This window comes from Sarcophilus harrisii, chromosome 4, assembly GCF_902635505.1.
Source record: "Sarcophilus harrisii chromosome 4, mSarHar1.11, whole genome shotgun sequence".
In the NCBI taxonomy this organism is placed as follows: Eukaryota; Metazoa; Chordata; class Mammalia; order Dasyuromorphia; family Dasyuridae; genus Sarcophilus; species Sarcophilus harrisii.
The window spans coordinates 277,346,826-277,362,720 of NC_045429.1; the positions used below are offsets into that span (position 1 = coordinate 277,346,826).

Here is a 15,895-nt window from a genome sequence, read left to right on the forward strand (position 1 = left end):
ACAAGGCGTTTTATCACCGGGCTTAAGTTATGGCTGCGTCGCCCAGATGGGTTAACATAATTGATGTCAGTCGCAGCGTCTGAGAAATGTCTTGTTTTCTAACAGTTTAATCATCGGAACATAGGAGGCGCGTCCCGGGATGTAATTTGAATGGCTGAGACTCCCTGGGCCAGCTCCTCTCCCTTCTCCCAGACAGGGGCGGGGTCGGTCCCGGAGGGTCCGCGAGCAGCTGGGGGGGCGGCGGCCAGCCCCGGGTACGTCTGTGCTGTTGCCCTGGCACTGCCTCCCACCCCCTCCCGAGAGGCGGCAGCCAGCCCGGGCAGGGTCCGGGGGAGAGTCCGGGCAGGGTCCGGGGGAGAGTCCGGGCAGGGTCCGGGCAGGGTCCGGGGGAGAGCCCGCGGCCCCGGTCGGGCCGCCGTCGGGCCGGGCAGTGAGGGAGGCCGACTTCCACCAGGGCTGCCGTGGAGCCCACCTGCCCGCCAGGAACCCCGCGGAGAAGGGCGTGAGCTTCCCCGGAAATGAGAGGGGTGGAGGCGGCGGACTCAGCTCGAGGCCTTCTCCGCTGCAGGCTCCAGGTGCTCCCCTAGACCCCTGACCTTCGCCCTTCCCCCTGCCCTTGGCAAAAATGCCCATATTCAGAAATAAAGTAATTGATTTATGATTCAAACTATTCCTCAGGAAACTCTCGGCCTTCTGGCCCGGGATGGAGCAGCTGGAATTTCGGTTAAGTTGTAGAAGTGGCTTTTGCTAACAGTCGCCCTCCTGACTTCTCTGCTCTGGACCTCACGTTCTTTCTGGGTAAAAGGGCGTGGGAACAAAACTAGGGAACTTGAAAGCCCAGGAAATTAAGATGACCGAGCTTGGGTAGGAGAAAACACCTCCCGCAGAGGAAGGAGGGGTGTCTCGTGCTGACCCTCAGAGGGTTAGATGATTTTGCTAGTGTCCCCCCCCCCCCCATCCTCTTTTTATTCTTTATTTGGGGAGTAGCCCTTAGGGAGGGGGAAGGGACACATTATAGCACTAAGTCATCTACAAACAAAAAATATCATTAAAAAGAAAGAAAGCGGTCTCTTTCAGCGCGGAGTCGGTGGTCCTGGGTTTCCCAGATTAGTTTCCGAGAAGGGCTCGGGCTGCCTGGTTCACTGCGGCCCTTCTGCCTCTTTCCCGCCCCCGTCCCCGTACCTCCCCCTTCCGCGAGCCCCCAGGGCCCAGCCCGGAGCTGGGCCGCATTAAGCTCTGATTCTGTCCCCGGGCCTGCGAGCACGCTCGTGGCCGGGAGGGGGGCCCGGGGACCTCGGGCTCGGCTGGGGAGAAGAAGGCAGCGGCCTCTCTGATTGCTCCAAGGGATTCAGCCGCACGCGCGCTGTCGGGTCTCGGGCCGCCCTCTGCCCGAGCACGGCGCGCGCGGCGGGAGGCCGCGTCTGCCCGCCGAGCCTTGTGGCTGGCACAGCTTCCCCCCGGCAGAAGCGGGGGTGCTCGTTAGCCGGGCCGCGGGAGCTCCGGCAGACTGATGGCTCCGCCGCCAGGAACATCTGAGCCTCGGCCGAGGGCAGCGGGGCCGGTCTGGAAGCTCCCGGCAGGAGGGGCCAGACCGCGGAGCATCTAGCGCTCCATCCTCCCTTCCTCGACCCTCCCTCTCTGCCTCCTGCAGCTCTGAGCCATTCGACCCCAGACCCGCCGTTGCAACGGCCGAGCAGCTTAGTCCGGGCGTCCCTGAGCAGGGCGGCCCCGGCCCCAGCAGTCCCGGCGCGTATCTCACGCAGAGCCGGCCAGGGCAGTGGGCACGGCTTTGGCCGGGGCTCAGGAGCGGGGGAGGGGCGGGCAGAGCCCGGGAGCGCGGGGATGTAAGCGGTGCAAGGGGCCCGTCGCCACTGAGACCGACTTGCAAACGAAGCCAGTTTTCATACGGCCCCGACCTTTCTCGGGGGCCTCTGTCTCCCCCCTCCCCCCCCCATCCCCCGGGCCCCCAGCAGTCCCACTGTTGGTAGCCAATAGCTCACTCTGCGATAGCTGCTGCCGGACTGGGTCACCCCCACCCTTGCCCGCGGCAGTAGGAGGCCGGGGTTTGGGGGTTTTGGGGGGGCTGGGAGGGGCAGGGAACAGTCTGTCACGTGTAGAAAACTAGAAGCAGTTGCACTAGATGATGGGAACCTACATTTTGCATGTCAGCGAGTCTTCACGCTCTGGGCTAAGGTCGTAGCGGGATATAAGCGGTGAGAACTTGCTCATGTTGGGGCCCAACCGTCACTAGCAGAAGGGGTCTTTGCAAGGACCTTTCTTTTGCTCCCTGTTCACGAGGGGGGTGGGCACCCTTTCCCAGGCGCATTTTGTAGCGCCTCCAGTCGGGGGCGGCGACTCTCCCCTACACTTAACACACCCAGGTTAGGGAGAGTCCGATGGGAAGGTGAGGACTCTCGGGTCCGGTGGGCGGAGGGGGAGGCTGGCCACCCTTCCCCCTCTGACTCCCATTGAGGCAAGAGCCCCGTACTTCCCCTGCGAAGTTTGGGCTGGGCCCGGGGCACCCGACGTGGTGAGATTGGCCAGTAACCCTGGGGGCGGGAGAAGGATCCAGAGGGCCTAGGATGATCACATCTTCTGCCCCAGGGGAAAGCAGCACGGAGACCTTGGTTTCAAATTGTGGCTCACTCATTCATTCCACAAACATTTATTATGAGCGCCTCCGGGAGAGGCCCTGTGCTAGGCTCTGGAGATACAAAGACAAAAATGAAACAGTCCCTGCCCTCAAGGAGCTTACATTCTAGTGAAAGGAAACAACATGTACACAGATAATACAAAATATATATACAAAGTAAATACAGAGCAATTTCAGTTGGGAGTGTGGGGAAGCGGGGTCAGAAAAGGAAGGCCTCTTGTAGGAGGTGGCACTTGAGCTAGGCCTTGAGAAGCTAGGGATTCTAAAACGGAGAGAACATTCCAGGCACAGGGCCAGAGACAGCAGGTCACGGCTAGGAACAGCAGAGTTGGCCAGTGGGACTGAAATGTAGTCAGTAAGGGGGTTGCCGTGTGAAATAACTCTAGATGGGGCTATAAATGCCAAATGGTCAAGTTTGCATTTTGTCCTAGAAACAGTGGGGAGCCACCGACACTAGGAAGGGAGTGACACAGTCGGACCTGTGCTTTGAGAGTATCCATTTGGCAGCTAAGTGATAGACTTGGAGCGCAGGCCCAGAGACCACTTAAAAGGCAATTTCGGCAGTTCAGGTGATGAACTGAGCCTGAACTGAGGTGGTGGCTGTGCGTGTTGAGAGGGACTCAGATGTGTGACATGTGGAGGTAGAAAGGACAAGATTTGGCAGCTGGTCAGATACGTGGGATGGAGGGTGAAGGGTGATGTTGCAAACCTGAGCAATATGGAAGGAGTGATGTTCTTGACAGAAATGAAGAAATCGGGAAGTTGAGCTTAGGGGAAAAGAGGAGTTCCATTTTGGACACTGAGTGTGAGAGGCCAATGGGGCGTTCGGCCAGAGAGGTCAGACAGATGGTGCAAGACTAGGGCTTGGGAGAGAAGTGAGGGCTGGAGAGAATCTGCATAGAGAAAACAGATCCCTTGGGAGCAGAGATCGCCATTGAGAGTCGTAAAAGTTGACATTTATGTAGTGTTTTAGGCTTTGCAAAGTGCTTTTTACATTATGTTACTTGACCCTCACAATAATCTGGTGAGTTAAGTGCTATTATTCCCATTTTACAGATATAGAAGCAGGCTCAGAAAGGTTATTAAATGACACGCACATTGTCACACATCTAATGTTAAAAAGTAGAATAGAATCCAATTCTCTCCTGTCTTCAGGTTCTGGCACTTTTCCCCCATCTGATCATGCTTACCTCAGCCTTGAGGCAAGAACCCAAGATGAGACAGGCTGGTGGACATTAGTTAGGGACCAGACTTAAATCAGGAGAGAGCAATGACATGAAAACCCAGGGAAGGTGGGGACCGCGACACTTATTAGCCACTTCTGACGAGGATCACATCTGGACCTCTCTGAACTCATTTCCTGTATAAAAGGGGAATCAGTAATATAATACCTGCCCTACTTTCAAAGACCCCTACCTACCAAGGGTTCCAGGATGCTTTGCAATTTTAATTTCAGGGGTGGGGATGGGGAAGGAGGAATGAAAAATTTCTCCCTAAGTAAAAACCCTGATCCTTCTCACCCCATGTAAAGCCAAGTCCTCATGATCCTCACTCGGGGGCTGGGAGGCAGATCCCTGATACACTGATTTGTGACAGCGTTCTTAACTGGGCTACACTAGGATAGAGATAAGGCATAGAGAATGACTGACAGAAAAGCATTTATTAAGCCCTTACTATGTGCAAAACACCTCGCTAAGTACTTAGGATACAAATAGAAAAGGGACAGTCCTGCCGACTTCACCACTCCCTGGGGTCTCAAGGACCCAGGGATTTCTGGAATCGTGCTGATTACAGTTAAGGAAATTAAAATGAAGATATTGTGAAGAATGAGGCAGAAGACTGGCCCGGGGGCCAGGAAACTGATCCTGGTCCTAGTCCTGGATCTGTCACGAACTTGCACTGCAAGCTTGGCCAAGCTAATTCTGCCGAGTCTTGTGAAATGATTGTTTCACTATGCTCCTTTCTGGATGGAGAAACTGGGGTCTTTACATTTTTGATGTTAATCAAATGTCTGATGTGTGGATTTTTATTTCCCATCCGAAGTCTGGTGTGCTGATACGGTTAAGTTGATGGCTCTACCATGACCAGTTTTGAATCAAGGAGCTATATAGTTCTCTGAGACAGAAACCTGTTGCTCAGCACAGGGATCCAGAGGAGAACCATAGGCTAAATCCTTCTTGATGCAGATGGAGATAATGTCACAGATGGAGACTTCTCCCCAGGCCTACGGATGAGCTTGAGTCAATGGGGGCAACCAGAGTCCCCAGGAGTGCGCTCAGGGCTGTAGGCCACGGAAGTGAATGCAGACAGAGGAGTTGGGTGAGGGTGAAGGTGCAGAGGGTATGACATGTTTCTCTATGTCATTACCCAAAGTTGGTTTTGGCTCAGAGGCAGGTCACAATCCTGAGATTTGGTTGGTGAGAAAGAATAATAGGAAAAAACCCCGGCCCATCATTTCCCTCCACCCCCCACTTTAGCAGCTGAATCCCTCACTAACTTACTCCTCCCACTACCTAAAGCCCAAAAAAGCAAGAGCCCCACATAAAATAAAACTTCAGGTTGGGCACTCAACTAGGCCAAATGGGATGGAGAGGATGTTGCCGGCCTATGCTGCAAAGCAGAGACTTGGGGCTGTAGAAGAGACTTGGGTAGTGCAGGACACTCCCAGGTCTGAATCCAAGGCAGTGCTGGCATCAACATCCACTGTCCCAGGCCCCTCCTCCAGGGGCACATCACCCCCACCAGGGCTGGCATCCTGGGATTACTCATATAAGTCTTCCCATCTACTAAGATAGCAAGGGTGTCCTCCACAGTGGGGGTGGAACAGAGAGAGTTCACAGCTCAAAGAATGTTAAGCACTGATCTAAGAAAACTTATTGGGTGTTTTCTGCTTTGTCTTCTGGACCAGACCCCACCCAGCAGAGATAGTCAGGAACGTATTTGTGTGACTAGGAGATCTAGTGGGAAATGAGATCTCATCATTCACAAGTGAAAATAATTCTAACAAGTCTCCGTGTTTTCAAATTTCTATGCCAACTCAGTGTAGAGAACATGGGCTCTCTCTGAGTTCATTATAAAACTTGAGACAGAACTTGGGTGGGGACAGGCACCAGACTACATCCCACCACACCCACCACCATCACAGAGTCTGGGCTGCTGGACATCTGGGCAGTTCTGAATAATGAAGGAGCTCTCAGATGACAGAGACAAAATGTCAGCGATGTTAAGTCACCATTGAGAGTCAATTTACCAAGATCAGATCACCCTACAGAAAATTTAGGGTCACCTACTACAAAGGACATTTTTGCAACTGATGACCAGGAGATAAGAAGTTCTCGTCAGAACAAAAAGCCTTTGCCTTGGTATATAGGTTCTGTGATTTGCAGTTCCCCAGATGGCCCCTAGTAGGCCTGGGGCCCATCCAGAGAACTGGTGAAATAGAGAGGAATTCAAACTTTAATCTGATTGGTTTAATGGGTACTTTTTTTTTAACCAGGAGGAGAAAAAAGGAATAAAGTTACAAGATTCTTTTAATATTTTCACAATGTTAAACTAAAACGGAGTTCTAGGCTACGTGTGTTAAGTAAATCTAGAACACAAAAGGGTTAAATAAAATTTTGTTTCCTTTTAAAGTTACAAGAATTTAAGCTTTCCTTACATTTAACAAACTTCATAGAACAAATACTTCGGAGGAACTACTCTTTCCCCGGACCCAACTTGACGACTGTCAATAATAGAGTGAACATTGTCCATAATGCACTAGGGCCTATTTGCCAAGGCAACATCTCCCTTGTGCCACCCTAAGCCTGCAGCGCCCAAGAGTGACCGAGTGGGCACAGGAAAGGGCAGTGGATGGAGGATCTTGGGAGGCAATGGAGAGCTCAGGTCCCGCATCCCCAGAGCGACACGAACAGGATGCTGCTTGTAGATTAGCTTAGTGGACAGTGTGCACTGAGGCTGTTTTAGAACAATGGTAGGTGTGGGGACCACACAACCAGGTCTCTTCCTTCTCAACTGAGGAACTGATACTGTTATTATGAAAATTATTAAGGCTGAAGATTTTTATAGTGGATTTTTTTTTGAGGGGGGCTCAAAGGAAGAGGGGGAAAGAGCATTATTTCCTATTTCCCACAGACTTTGGATTAAGAAACCCTTCTAATTCCCAGGTCTTTCATTGTAGTTGATTTGCAAATGTATCACTGGCCTCTTGTTTTTTAAAACCTAAGTTGCTGGGGTAAACTACTTTAATAGTCTAAGTGTAGGGAGACCCAAAGTGGCCTCTTATTGTCCACAAGATTGAAACGATTTTCAAATTATATCATTTTTCCTTGCTCAATATTTCAAGTTCCAGATGATCCTAATCTCTCTTTTTTCCTCTCCACCCATTCATTCCCAGTCCTCATTCCCATTCCCTCTTCTCCCCTCCCCATTTCTGCTACAGTACCTGGTTGATAATTCTCTTGCAACTCAGGGAAAACAAGCCAAAATTACCTGCTTCCCTTTTTGCCCATCTAGTCCAATCCCACCCAGCCTTGGCCTATGCAATGAAACTCAATGAAACTTCCCAGTGCTCACCTTAGGAAATGTGACAGGATCCTTTTGCAATTTAGGCCCTGCAAGTGTGCTCAAATTGTCCCTGGCTACAAGAGTTGCTATCAGGAGGTCCAAATTCCCGTTACTTAAGTAACATGTCGTATTCTCCTACTAGGAGGCTGCATAGATTCAGGTGATGAGCCCATATGACTATCTTGGCAACACTTTGAAGATGAAGAGACAACCTGTGAGAGCAGCTGCTGCTCCTTCATTGTTCTTCAACACTGTCCCTGACTTCTGTTTGCTATGAAATATGTCTCCCTTTCCACCCTACCTCCCCTGCCCCCAGCCATGCCCATGGCTGCTGTGCTGTGATTTAGCCTTACTGAATCAATTCTCAGATACCCACACCTAGTAAATTGTAAATAAGAAGTCAGTCAGGTTTCAGTTTCCCTGGTTCGATAGAGAGTCTATAGATCCTAGGTAGAAAAATGTATTTTATAGACTAGTCTGGGGGCTAATATTTAAAGCAAGGCTCTCTCTCTCTTTTTTTTTTTCCCTCTTCAAGTGTCAAGACAGATTTTCCATGCTCAGTCTGGTATAAAAGTTTTCACCCTCTCCTCCCTCTGCCCCCATTTTTCCAGCCTCCTGGGAGTTCCCCTGGGGGAAGTTCCCCCACTCCAGCTTCTAGCCCTACAGTCACCTTAGCAGCCATGAGCAGCCCAGGCATGAGGAGCCAATCAGGAGCCCTGGCTTCTGGGGGCCGGGATTAAGGACAAGTGAAGAGGTGAAAAGGCTGTACATTAAACACAGAGTTTCTGGCAAGGCCATGTGCGTCTCAGGAACTGTTTTAAACACCAGCTTCTATTCCTCTATTTACTTAAAAGTCTCCGTCTGGACCATTTTCAGCTTAAGGCTTTTTATAAGTTTTGACTCCAGCAATGACATCTGCTTATTTTGTTTTAAATCCACTAGCCATGCTCAAAAAAAAATATTCTTCATGTTTTAATTTTATACAGTGGCTAGCAGGCACCTTCGTAACCAGCCAGAAATCAATTTCAACCACCATCAACCCCTAAACTACAGTACCAGGACGGCTGGCTAAAGAAAGGAAACGGATTGGCTGTAGTCTGAAACGTGCCCAGTACAAGGTGTCTGGCTGACTCTGTCCTAAATAAGGCTAACATTAGTGAACTAAGAACAGGGTTTGGCTGCCAAGCTTCGCACTCAGGAGCAGCCCTCCCCAATGCGCTGGCAGGATCTCCCCACTTTCCGGTCCAGTTTCACCATTTTCAGGATGGCTTCCTCGCGGCCGCGGCCCATGTGGTCAAACGTACAGTCGTGCTGCTCAGGGAGGCGGTGTAACATACAAAATACATAACCTGTAGAGAAGGAGAGTTGGAAACAGGCTATTAACGGAATTATTCAACCTGGAAATCCTGCTCTGGTCCTGAATACTGGGCAGGAGAGTGTGTGTGTCATAGTCCGATTTTCTGAAATTATCTGATTTCACAATGCCCTCTCACCTTTATGGGTGTCCAAGCCCATCGGAGTTCTGAAGGTCTAGGAGCCCAAGGTGACGCTGAAGTGAGATGGGAAATGTACAAGCCCCAAACCTCAGTGCCTCCAGAGGTCAGCTCAGCATTTTCTCTGACACAGGGGAGTCACATAAAATCAATCACAAGACACACCACCTACCATAGGATATGCTATCTCTAGATAGCAGAAGAGGAGGAGGAATAAACACATATTTATATAATTGCTCAAATTACATTTTGCCTCCTACATAATAAGGGCTTAAGGGATGTTGGGAATGATGAAACTGCAACTGAGTAAGAGGCTTCATAAGAAAAAGGATTATTTTGAAATACTAGAAAAAAGTATTACAAATAAATACAGAAGGGAAAACCATTCCCAAGGGCTAAGATAGCTTTAATCATCTGCTTAAAAGAACACACAGCCCTCAAATACCACCTTGCAAGAAGAAATGGTCATACTTGGGACCTACAGTCAAAGCAGACACTAAAAGCCCTATTAATCCCCTGGGGGTGGGGCAAGGGAGACAAAGGGGAAGGATGGTCCTATATATTGTATTTGTATGGGAAAGGAGGAAGAATAGGGAGAGACAGTTAATCTAGCACCATAGAAAGAGACTGTTGATAGTTTGGAAGAGGAGCTACTTGAAAAAGATTATTAAAGATGAAACACCTTCCAGAAAAAGGTGAGTACCACCTCTACATTAAGGAATCAATTCATATTAAAAGACAGACAAAAGACAAAAGAAAAGATCTGTTTCCCCTAGGGTTGCAGTTCTCAGTTTTTCATTTTTCTGGGCAAGAGTAAATTGTTTAGTCCCAGGAAGCCTTAGCTAGGGAGTTTTTTGGACAGGAGTATATCCTTCACTATTTCAACCTCCTGGCAGTGTTCCCAAAGAGGTATAGTCTTTGGAGACAATAAGGATTATGAGGAACTGTAAAAATTTCTAGACCATGGTTTGCTCCACTCCAGCCATTCCTTTCAAAAACTTCCTCTAAAATCACCTTGTATTTCCCCTCCCCACTGCTTAGGTATCTCCAAACCACATCTTCCATAAGAGCAAAAATGTTTGTGGCAGCCTTTTTGTAGCAGCTAGAAACTGGAAATGAAGTGGATGCCCATCAATTGGAGAATGGCTGAATAAGTTATGGTATATGAATATTATGTAATATTATTGTTCTGTAAGAAACAACCAGCAGGAGGATTTCAGAGAGATCTGGAGAGACTTACATGAACTGGTGCGAAGTGAAATGAGCAGAACCAGGTAAAAACTGTACACAACAATACCAAGATTATGTGATGATCAAATGTGATGGACCTTGGCTCTTTTCAACAATGAGGTGATTCAGGCCAATTCCAATAGACTTGTAATAGAGAGGGCCATCTATATCCAGAGACCAAATGTGGATCACAATATCATATTTTCACCTTTTTGGTTGTTTTTGTCTCTCATTTTTCCTCCCTTTTGATCTGATTTTTCTTGTGCAGTATTATAAACGCAGAAATATATTTAGAAGAATTGCACATGGCTAACCTATATTGGATTACTTGCTGTCTAGGGGAGGGAAGAAGTAAGGAAGAAGAAAATTTTGGAACACAAGATTTTGCAAGCAAGAATGTGGGAAACTATCTTTGCATGTATTTTGAAAAAGAAAAAGCTATTGTTATTATTTATAGCAGTTACCTACTTCAATAGCCTTCTCTCATATTTCTTCTAGTTTGAGTATCCTATCTAGCCAAAAAGCAAAACCATGTCTCCTCTGGTCTTGACACCATCTCCTTACTCCATATATTCCTCACCCAATACAGGTCCTATCTTTGTTCGCACTGTTCCTAATATAATCAAATGCTACTCCTTCTGTAAAATTTTCCATGACCTGACTTTCCCCCTCAACTAAGTATTTTTTCTTCTTCCTACACATTTATCATATTCTAACAAGCACTATATCATTATCTAAGTGGGTCTATTCACTTTCATTAAATTATGAACTCAGTGAAGACAGGGACTGTTGTCAAATGAATATTAATACCCCACAAAAACTTATAGATAATATTCTATGTATGCTGGAAATAAAGTTTTAAACAGCATGGGGACATCCCAAAAAAACCTGGGACTGATCTCTACCTGTTTACCTAGACCACCTACCTAAGTTTTTCAAACTTGGACTAAGTTTGTATATTGAGAGAAGTGATCAATGCTAACTCTGATATCAGTTTTGCCCCAAAACATTATTAACTTGGTATTCCAGGAGAGAAGGGTGATGTGTTTGACTCCAAACAAGATACTGGTTTTGGGGAAAAAATGAAATTTTTATCTCTTGACAAACAAGAGTTCCCACTTCATTTCAAAGCAAAGTGAAGATTATAAGTTTATATGGTATATTTACTGATAAGTTCATTACTTGAAGATATTAGATACCAGTTGTCTTTATCCTAAAGGATTACACTGTGGAAGCACGACAGTCTCAATATGCATACTCTATCTAACAAGCAAAATAATCTTTAGCTGCATATCTTTGACAGTCTGCCCAGGAATTCAGAGAACTGGCAGGCAGGGGAGGGAGAGAAGTGTTTCAAGTGGAAGGTGGTATTGGTTACTATTTTTGTCACTAGCTAGTGGACTTTCTCTTGTGCTTCAAAGATTGGAGAAAAGAGCACCTGTCCCATTTTCCTTTTCTCTCCCTTTTTTAGGAGAGCAAGCGAACTGAGTAAAAAAAAGTCCCAGAGTCCCTCCTCTCCTTTGATGAATTGTGCTAAGTTAATAAGAACAGCAGGAAATAGATTGCAATGGGAATTAAGCTTGGCTCTTGGCAGTGCTTAATACCTTATTAGTCAAGGGTAGGCTGAGGGAGAGAAAGGCTGTAAGGTCTTGTCCTTCCTGGACTAATTCTTCACTTCCTTTTCCTCCCCAAGCTTACTGTCCTTTCCTCAAGCTTACTGTCCTTTCCTACCACCAATCTCAAAGCTGGCTGCTGACTTCCCACACTGGAAGGATAGATGTCACACCCAGGAGGAAAAAAGGTTGGCTACCTTAATAAAGAATTCTCCCTCCTCTACAAAAGCAATGATCAGAACACTGAAGCCACCATTGACTTGCCCCCACCTTCCTTAGCCAGTATAAACTCTGGTGACCGCAGCTCCAGGATGTTCTATGCCAAAGGACCATGCTTCCCCGAAAGCACACCTACTCTTCTACACTCTGGGGTCTGCTTTTTAAAAGTAGCAAAAGCAAGATAGGTTATCATAGCAAAACTGGTGACAATTAAAATAAATGGCATTGCCATTCACTAGTGAAAAGTCCAGAGAAGTTTTAGAAAGTTAACTTCCCACCAAGACACTGCACAGAGGTTATTAGATAGCATAAATTAAGCTCAATTCCCTCTTCTATCAGGATTATTCACTGAAATTAAGTTACATCACGGCAACAAGATGATTATATGATGCACAAGAAGATTATACAATGATCAATTCTGATGGATGTGGCTCTTCTAACAATGAGATGATTTCAGGCTACTTCCAAAGATCTTGTAATGAAGAGAGCCATCTTGGTGTACCAAGAGAGAGGGTTGTGGGAACTGAGATATGGACCACAACATAGCATTTTCACTCTTTTTGTTATTTCCTTGCATTTTTTTTCCTCTCATTTTCTTTTCCTTTTTGATCTGATTTTTTCTTGCGCAACATGTTATTTGTATAAATATGTATGTATATGTTAGACTGAACATATATTGGATTACTTGCCATCTGGGGAGGGAATAGAGGGAAAAAATTTGAACACAAGGTTTTGCAAGGTAAATGTTGAGAAATTATCCATGCATATGTTTAGAGAATAAAAAGCTTTAATTAAAAAAAAGAAAGAAAGCTACATCCTGGAACTTGTCCCAAATGCTGAGTGTGTATTATTGGCTGGAGACGGTCAGTAGCTAAATACATTTTCACATTAGATAGGTACAACAGGGCCTGTCTGAGATCACACATTCCTGGGGGACTAAAGAGCACAGAGGAGGAGACAGGGGTGATCAGTAGATTTTAAGTATTTTTTCTGACTGCCCAAAGATCTGATTCCAAAACCATGGAAAATATCATGAACTTTCAATTCTACTCATTATTCTTTGGACTTAGAAGCCAAGATGATAATGAAAAGATGAGTTCAAGTTGGTGGGAGGACAGTATATCATTGTTAAATGATAAAAACCACTCTAAAATCCAAAGGTAGAAATGTCTAGTGCTCTTTCTCCTACACCATACTGGTTTACAATAATTTTTTTGGGAAAAACGCTGTAGTGGTGATAGCATGATCCAGTTCTCCCTGCCCACCCCCCCCCCCAAAAAAAAAAAAAAGGTTAGGAATCAAAAATAGTAAGTTAAAATGGCAAAGGAAAATTGCCCAGGACTTGAGAGTCTGAAAATGTAGGATCAAAAAATCCATCATTTCCATCTGAGTGAGGTCTAACTCCAGGCAATTGCTCTTACCAAGGTTGCCCTGTCCTGATTTCTGCTCCTTGGTCAACACTTGCAACAACCAGCTAAACATACTTGAGAAATATTTTCTGGACAAAAAAAAAAAGACTATAATGAAATCTTGATCCTGAGAGTACAGAAAAAAAAAAAATCACATTTAGGCTGGGCAGCACCATATTTTGGGTGAAACTATGAGAAGATTAAGAATTTATCTGAATAGTCTGTTGCTACTTTTAAGAATGATTTTGAGTCTGGGGCTTAAAAGTAACATGCTCAAATATAGATAAAAGATGGCATCTATGGCCCAAGACGCACCTTGTGCACATATTTACTGAACTGACCATTTTAGGAACCAATGTTCAAAAGCCCTTTAGACAAAGGCAGGACATACCAAATGAGGCTGAGCAAGAACAAATTGCAAACAAAACTTGTAAAGGTATATATCACAAACACTAGACATCTCAAAACTATTCCTGTTACCCTTCCAAAGATTGGCCAAGTTCAGGAAGCTAATTTGCAAAAAAAAAAAAAAAAAAAAAAAAAAAGAAAGAAAAAAAAAGAAAACAAACTGTGTCTGGCTGAGACAGGGCTTGTGTCTTGTCACAAGGCTTAGAATCTTATGATTTAAGAGATAGGTCAAACAGATTTAAAGAAGAATAAAAAGAATCGTATTGGTGGGGGGAAATGAGAACTAATGTTTCATTCAAACTACTAAGCTCCTATGGAAGAAGACAGACATCCTTGAACTGGATTCCACATTCAAGGGCAGATACTTCTAAAGGAAGGAAGAAAAAAGGCATATGGATATGAAGAGTGAAAATCTTGTCAGGCATAGTAGAATCAACACTGCTCAAAGACTGTGATTCCTTGTCCTAGATGAACCCAGACTCCTTTTGCCTAAGAGTTAGGATTCAGCAGGCTCTGGAGAAACACTAAACCAGTAACTGGGAATAATACTTCAAGCTGCTCTAAAATTAAATGAATGTAGAAGAATTACATTGTGGCTCATTCTTCTAAGACTAATAACTGTTTGACTCAAAGAAATTCTAGAAATGCTGTTTAACCTGAACACAGCATCTAATGTGACCTACAGCTTTTAAGGTAACTATTTGAAACGCTTAAATTTTAGACAACCCTTTTCTACAACAAAATCTCCTTTCCTCTGCAACAGGAGCATGAATATTGAAGAATGCTTTCTTCTATGCTGGCACACATTTGGAAGTAATTCTCACAAATGCTATCATTAGCAGAAGATGATACAATATATCCAGAGCATTTCTGTAAGTGCTATAAAAACGAACAATATTTCCACTTCACTAATCTGAAAAAACCTCTAATACTTTTGAGATTTTGATTCAGTAACCACAGAAAAAGTACAAAAGAAAAGACTTTATGCTCCATTTAGTGTGGGGGCAGGAAAAGCTTTTGAATGGGTTTAAGATGTGAGAAACTAGGTAGGCAAGACCCTCTTGTTTCTCTCCTCCCTCTCTCGTCATCTTCTACTAAAGACTAATTTTAGTTGGCTAACAAGAGTTAAGTGTAGAAGGAAAAAAAAGAAGGTATGGGAAAAAACAAAACTCTGGGGATAGAAGCCCTTTAGATCTTCAGGACAAAGTTACTGAGTTAAAGATCAGTGAGGATAAGTGCTAGACTTTTCCTTAAGATACAGAAGATAAAACTCTTACCCAATCTCCTTACATATCATCAGCCCTATTCCATAAAGGCATACTCATTGTGAAAGAACTGATAAATACCAATATTTCCCCACAAAATGGGTTATGTCTATCTTTTCTTCCTTTCCTTCTGGAACACGGATTAAGTTTTCTCTAAAAGGAGAATGGCCAATTTCTCTGACAAACTTTAGTCATATTAGGGTCATTAAAAGGTTCCCATCAAGAATCCTCTAGTACTTCCATGTCTTGCCCTGATAACTAAATAGGTTTTCCATCTGGAGATAGGGGTTGGGATAAAATTACTTAAACTGTGGGTCTCATCCCCATAAGAGATTAAGTAATTGAATATGAGGGTTGCAAAAAATTTGGCAAGGTATAAAATATTCTGCCAAGACTTAATTCTTTATACAAAAATAAACAAGCATATCTGTCTCATTAATATGCAAATTTGCTTTCATCTTTTAATAAATGGTAAAATTATATGTATACCAAAGAATTGTTTTTAAATAAATTTCTTTATGATTTATTATCAGCAAATGTTTGATTTATATATCTATTTTATATATCTTTATATCTGGGGTCATGTAAAAGTTTCTTGGGCAAAAAGGAGAATGGAAAAAATTTAAAAAGCCCTGGATTAGGGGATGTCAGAGAAACTAGCCCTCTATCCTTGTTGCATAGCTTTGCTATGTTAGGGCTTTTTTTTGTTAACTGTTCAATGGCTTTTGAGTGCCTCATTTTGTTCTAGCACAAAACAGAAATTGAGACGATGCTGTCACTAGAGCTGCCTCCAACCGTCACTCACCTTTCCTCAATTGTAGAGTGATTAGAAAATACCCTGGACTTGAAGTCAAAAGACCCAAACTAAAGTTCCTGCTCTAATAAGGAGAAGAAAGTTCTTTCCTCTATCTTGGCCTCAGCTCTCCCCCTCCCCCCTTTATAAGGTGTTGTCCAACTGGCAACATAAAAATAATAAAAATAAAAGAGATTTTTTAGCCCTGACATTTTGTATTGACTGCTTCTACAGTTATGGCTAAGG

The 15,895-nt window shown here is 44.8% G+C and overlaps 1 protein-coding gene across 3 annotated transcripts in view; it reads right to left on the reverse strand.

Moving 5' to 3' along the window:
* Positions 1–2,649: 2,649 nt before the first annotated feature.
* ZFAND3 (zinc finger AN1-type containing 3) overlaps positions 2,650–15,895 on the reverse strand; it is a 304,527-nt gene continuing 291,281 nt past the window's right edge. For all 3 annotated transcript variants that reach the window (XM_031964925.1, XM_031964924.1, XM_031964929.1), the window contains one exon: positions 2,650–8,568. In XM_031964925.1, the coding sequence (XP_031820785.1) occupies positions 8,414–8,568 (155 nt within the window). In that variant the 3' untranslated portion in view covers positions 2,650–8,413. The remainder of the gene's footprint in view (positions 8,569–15,895) is intronic.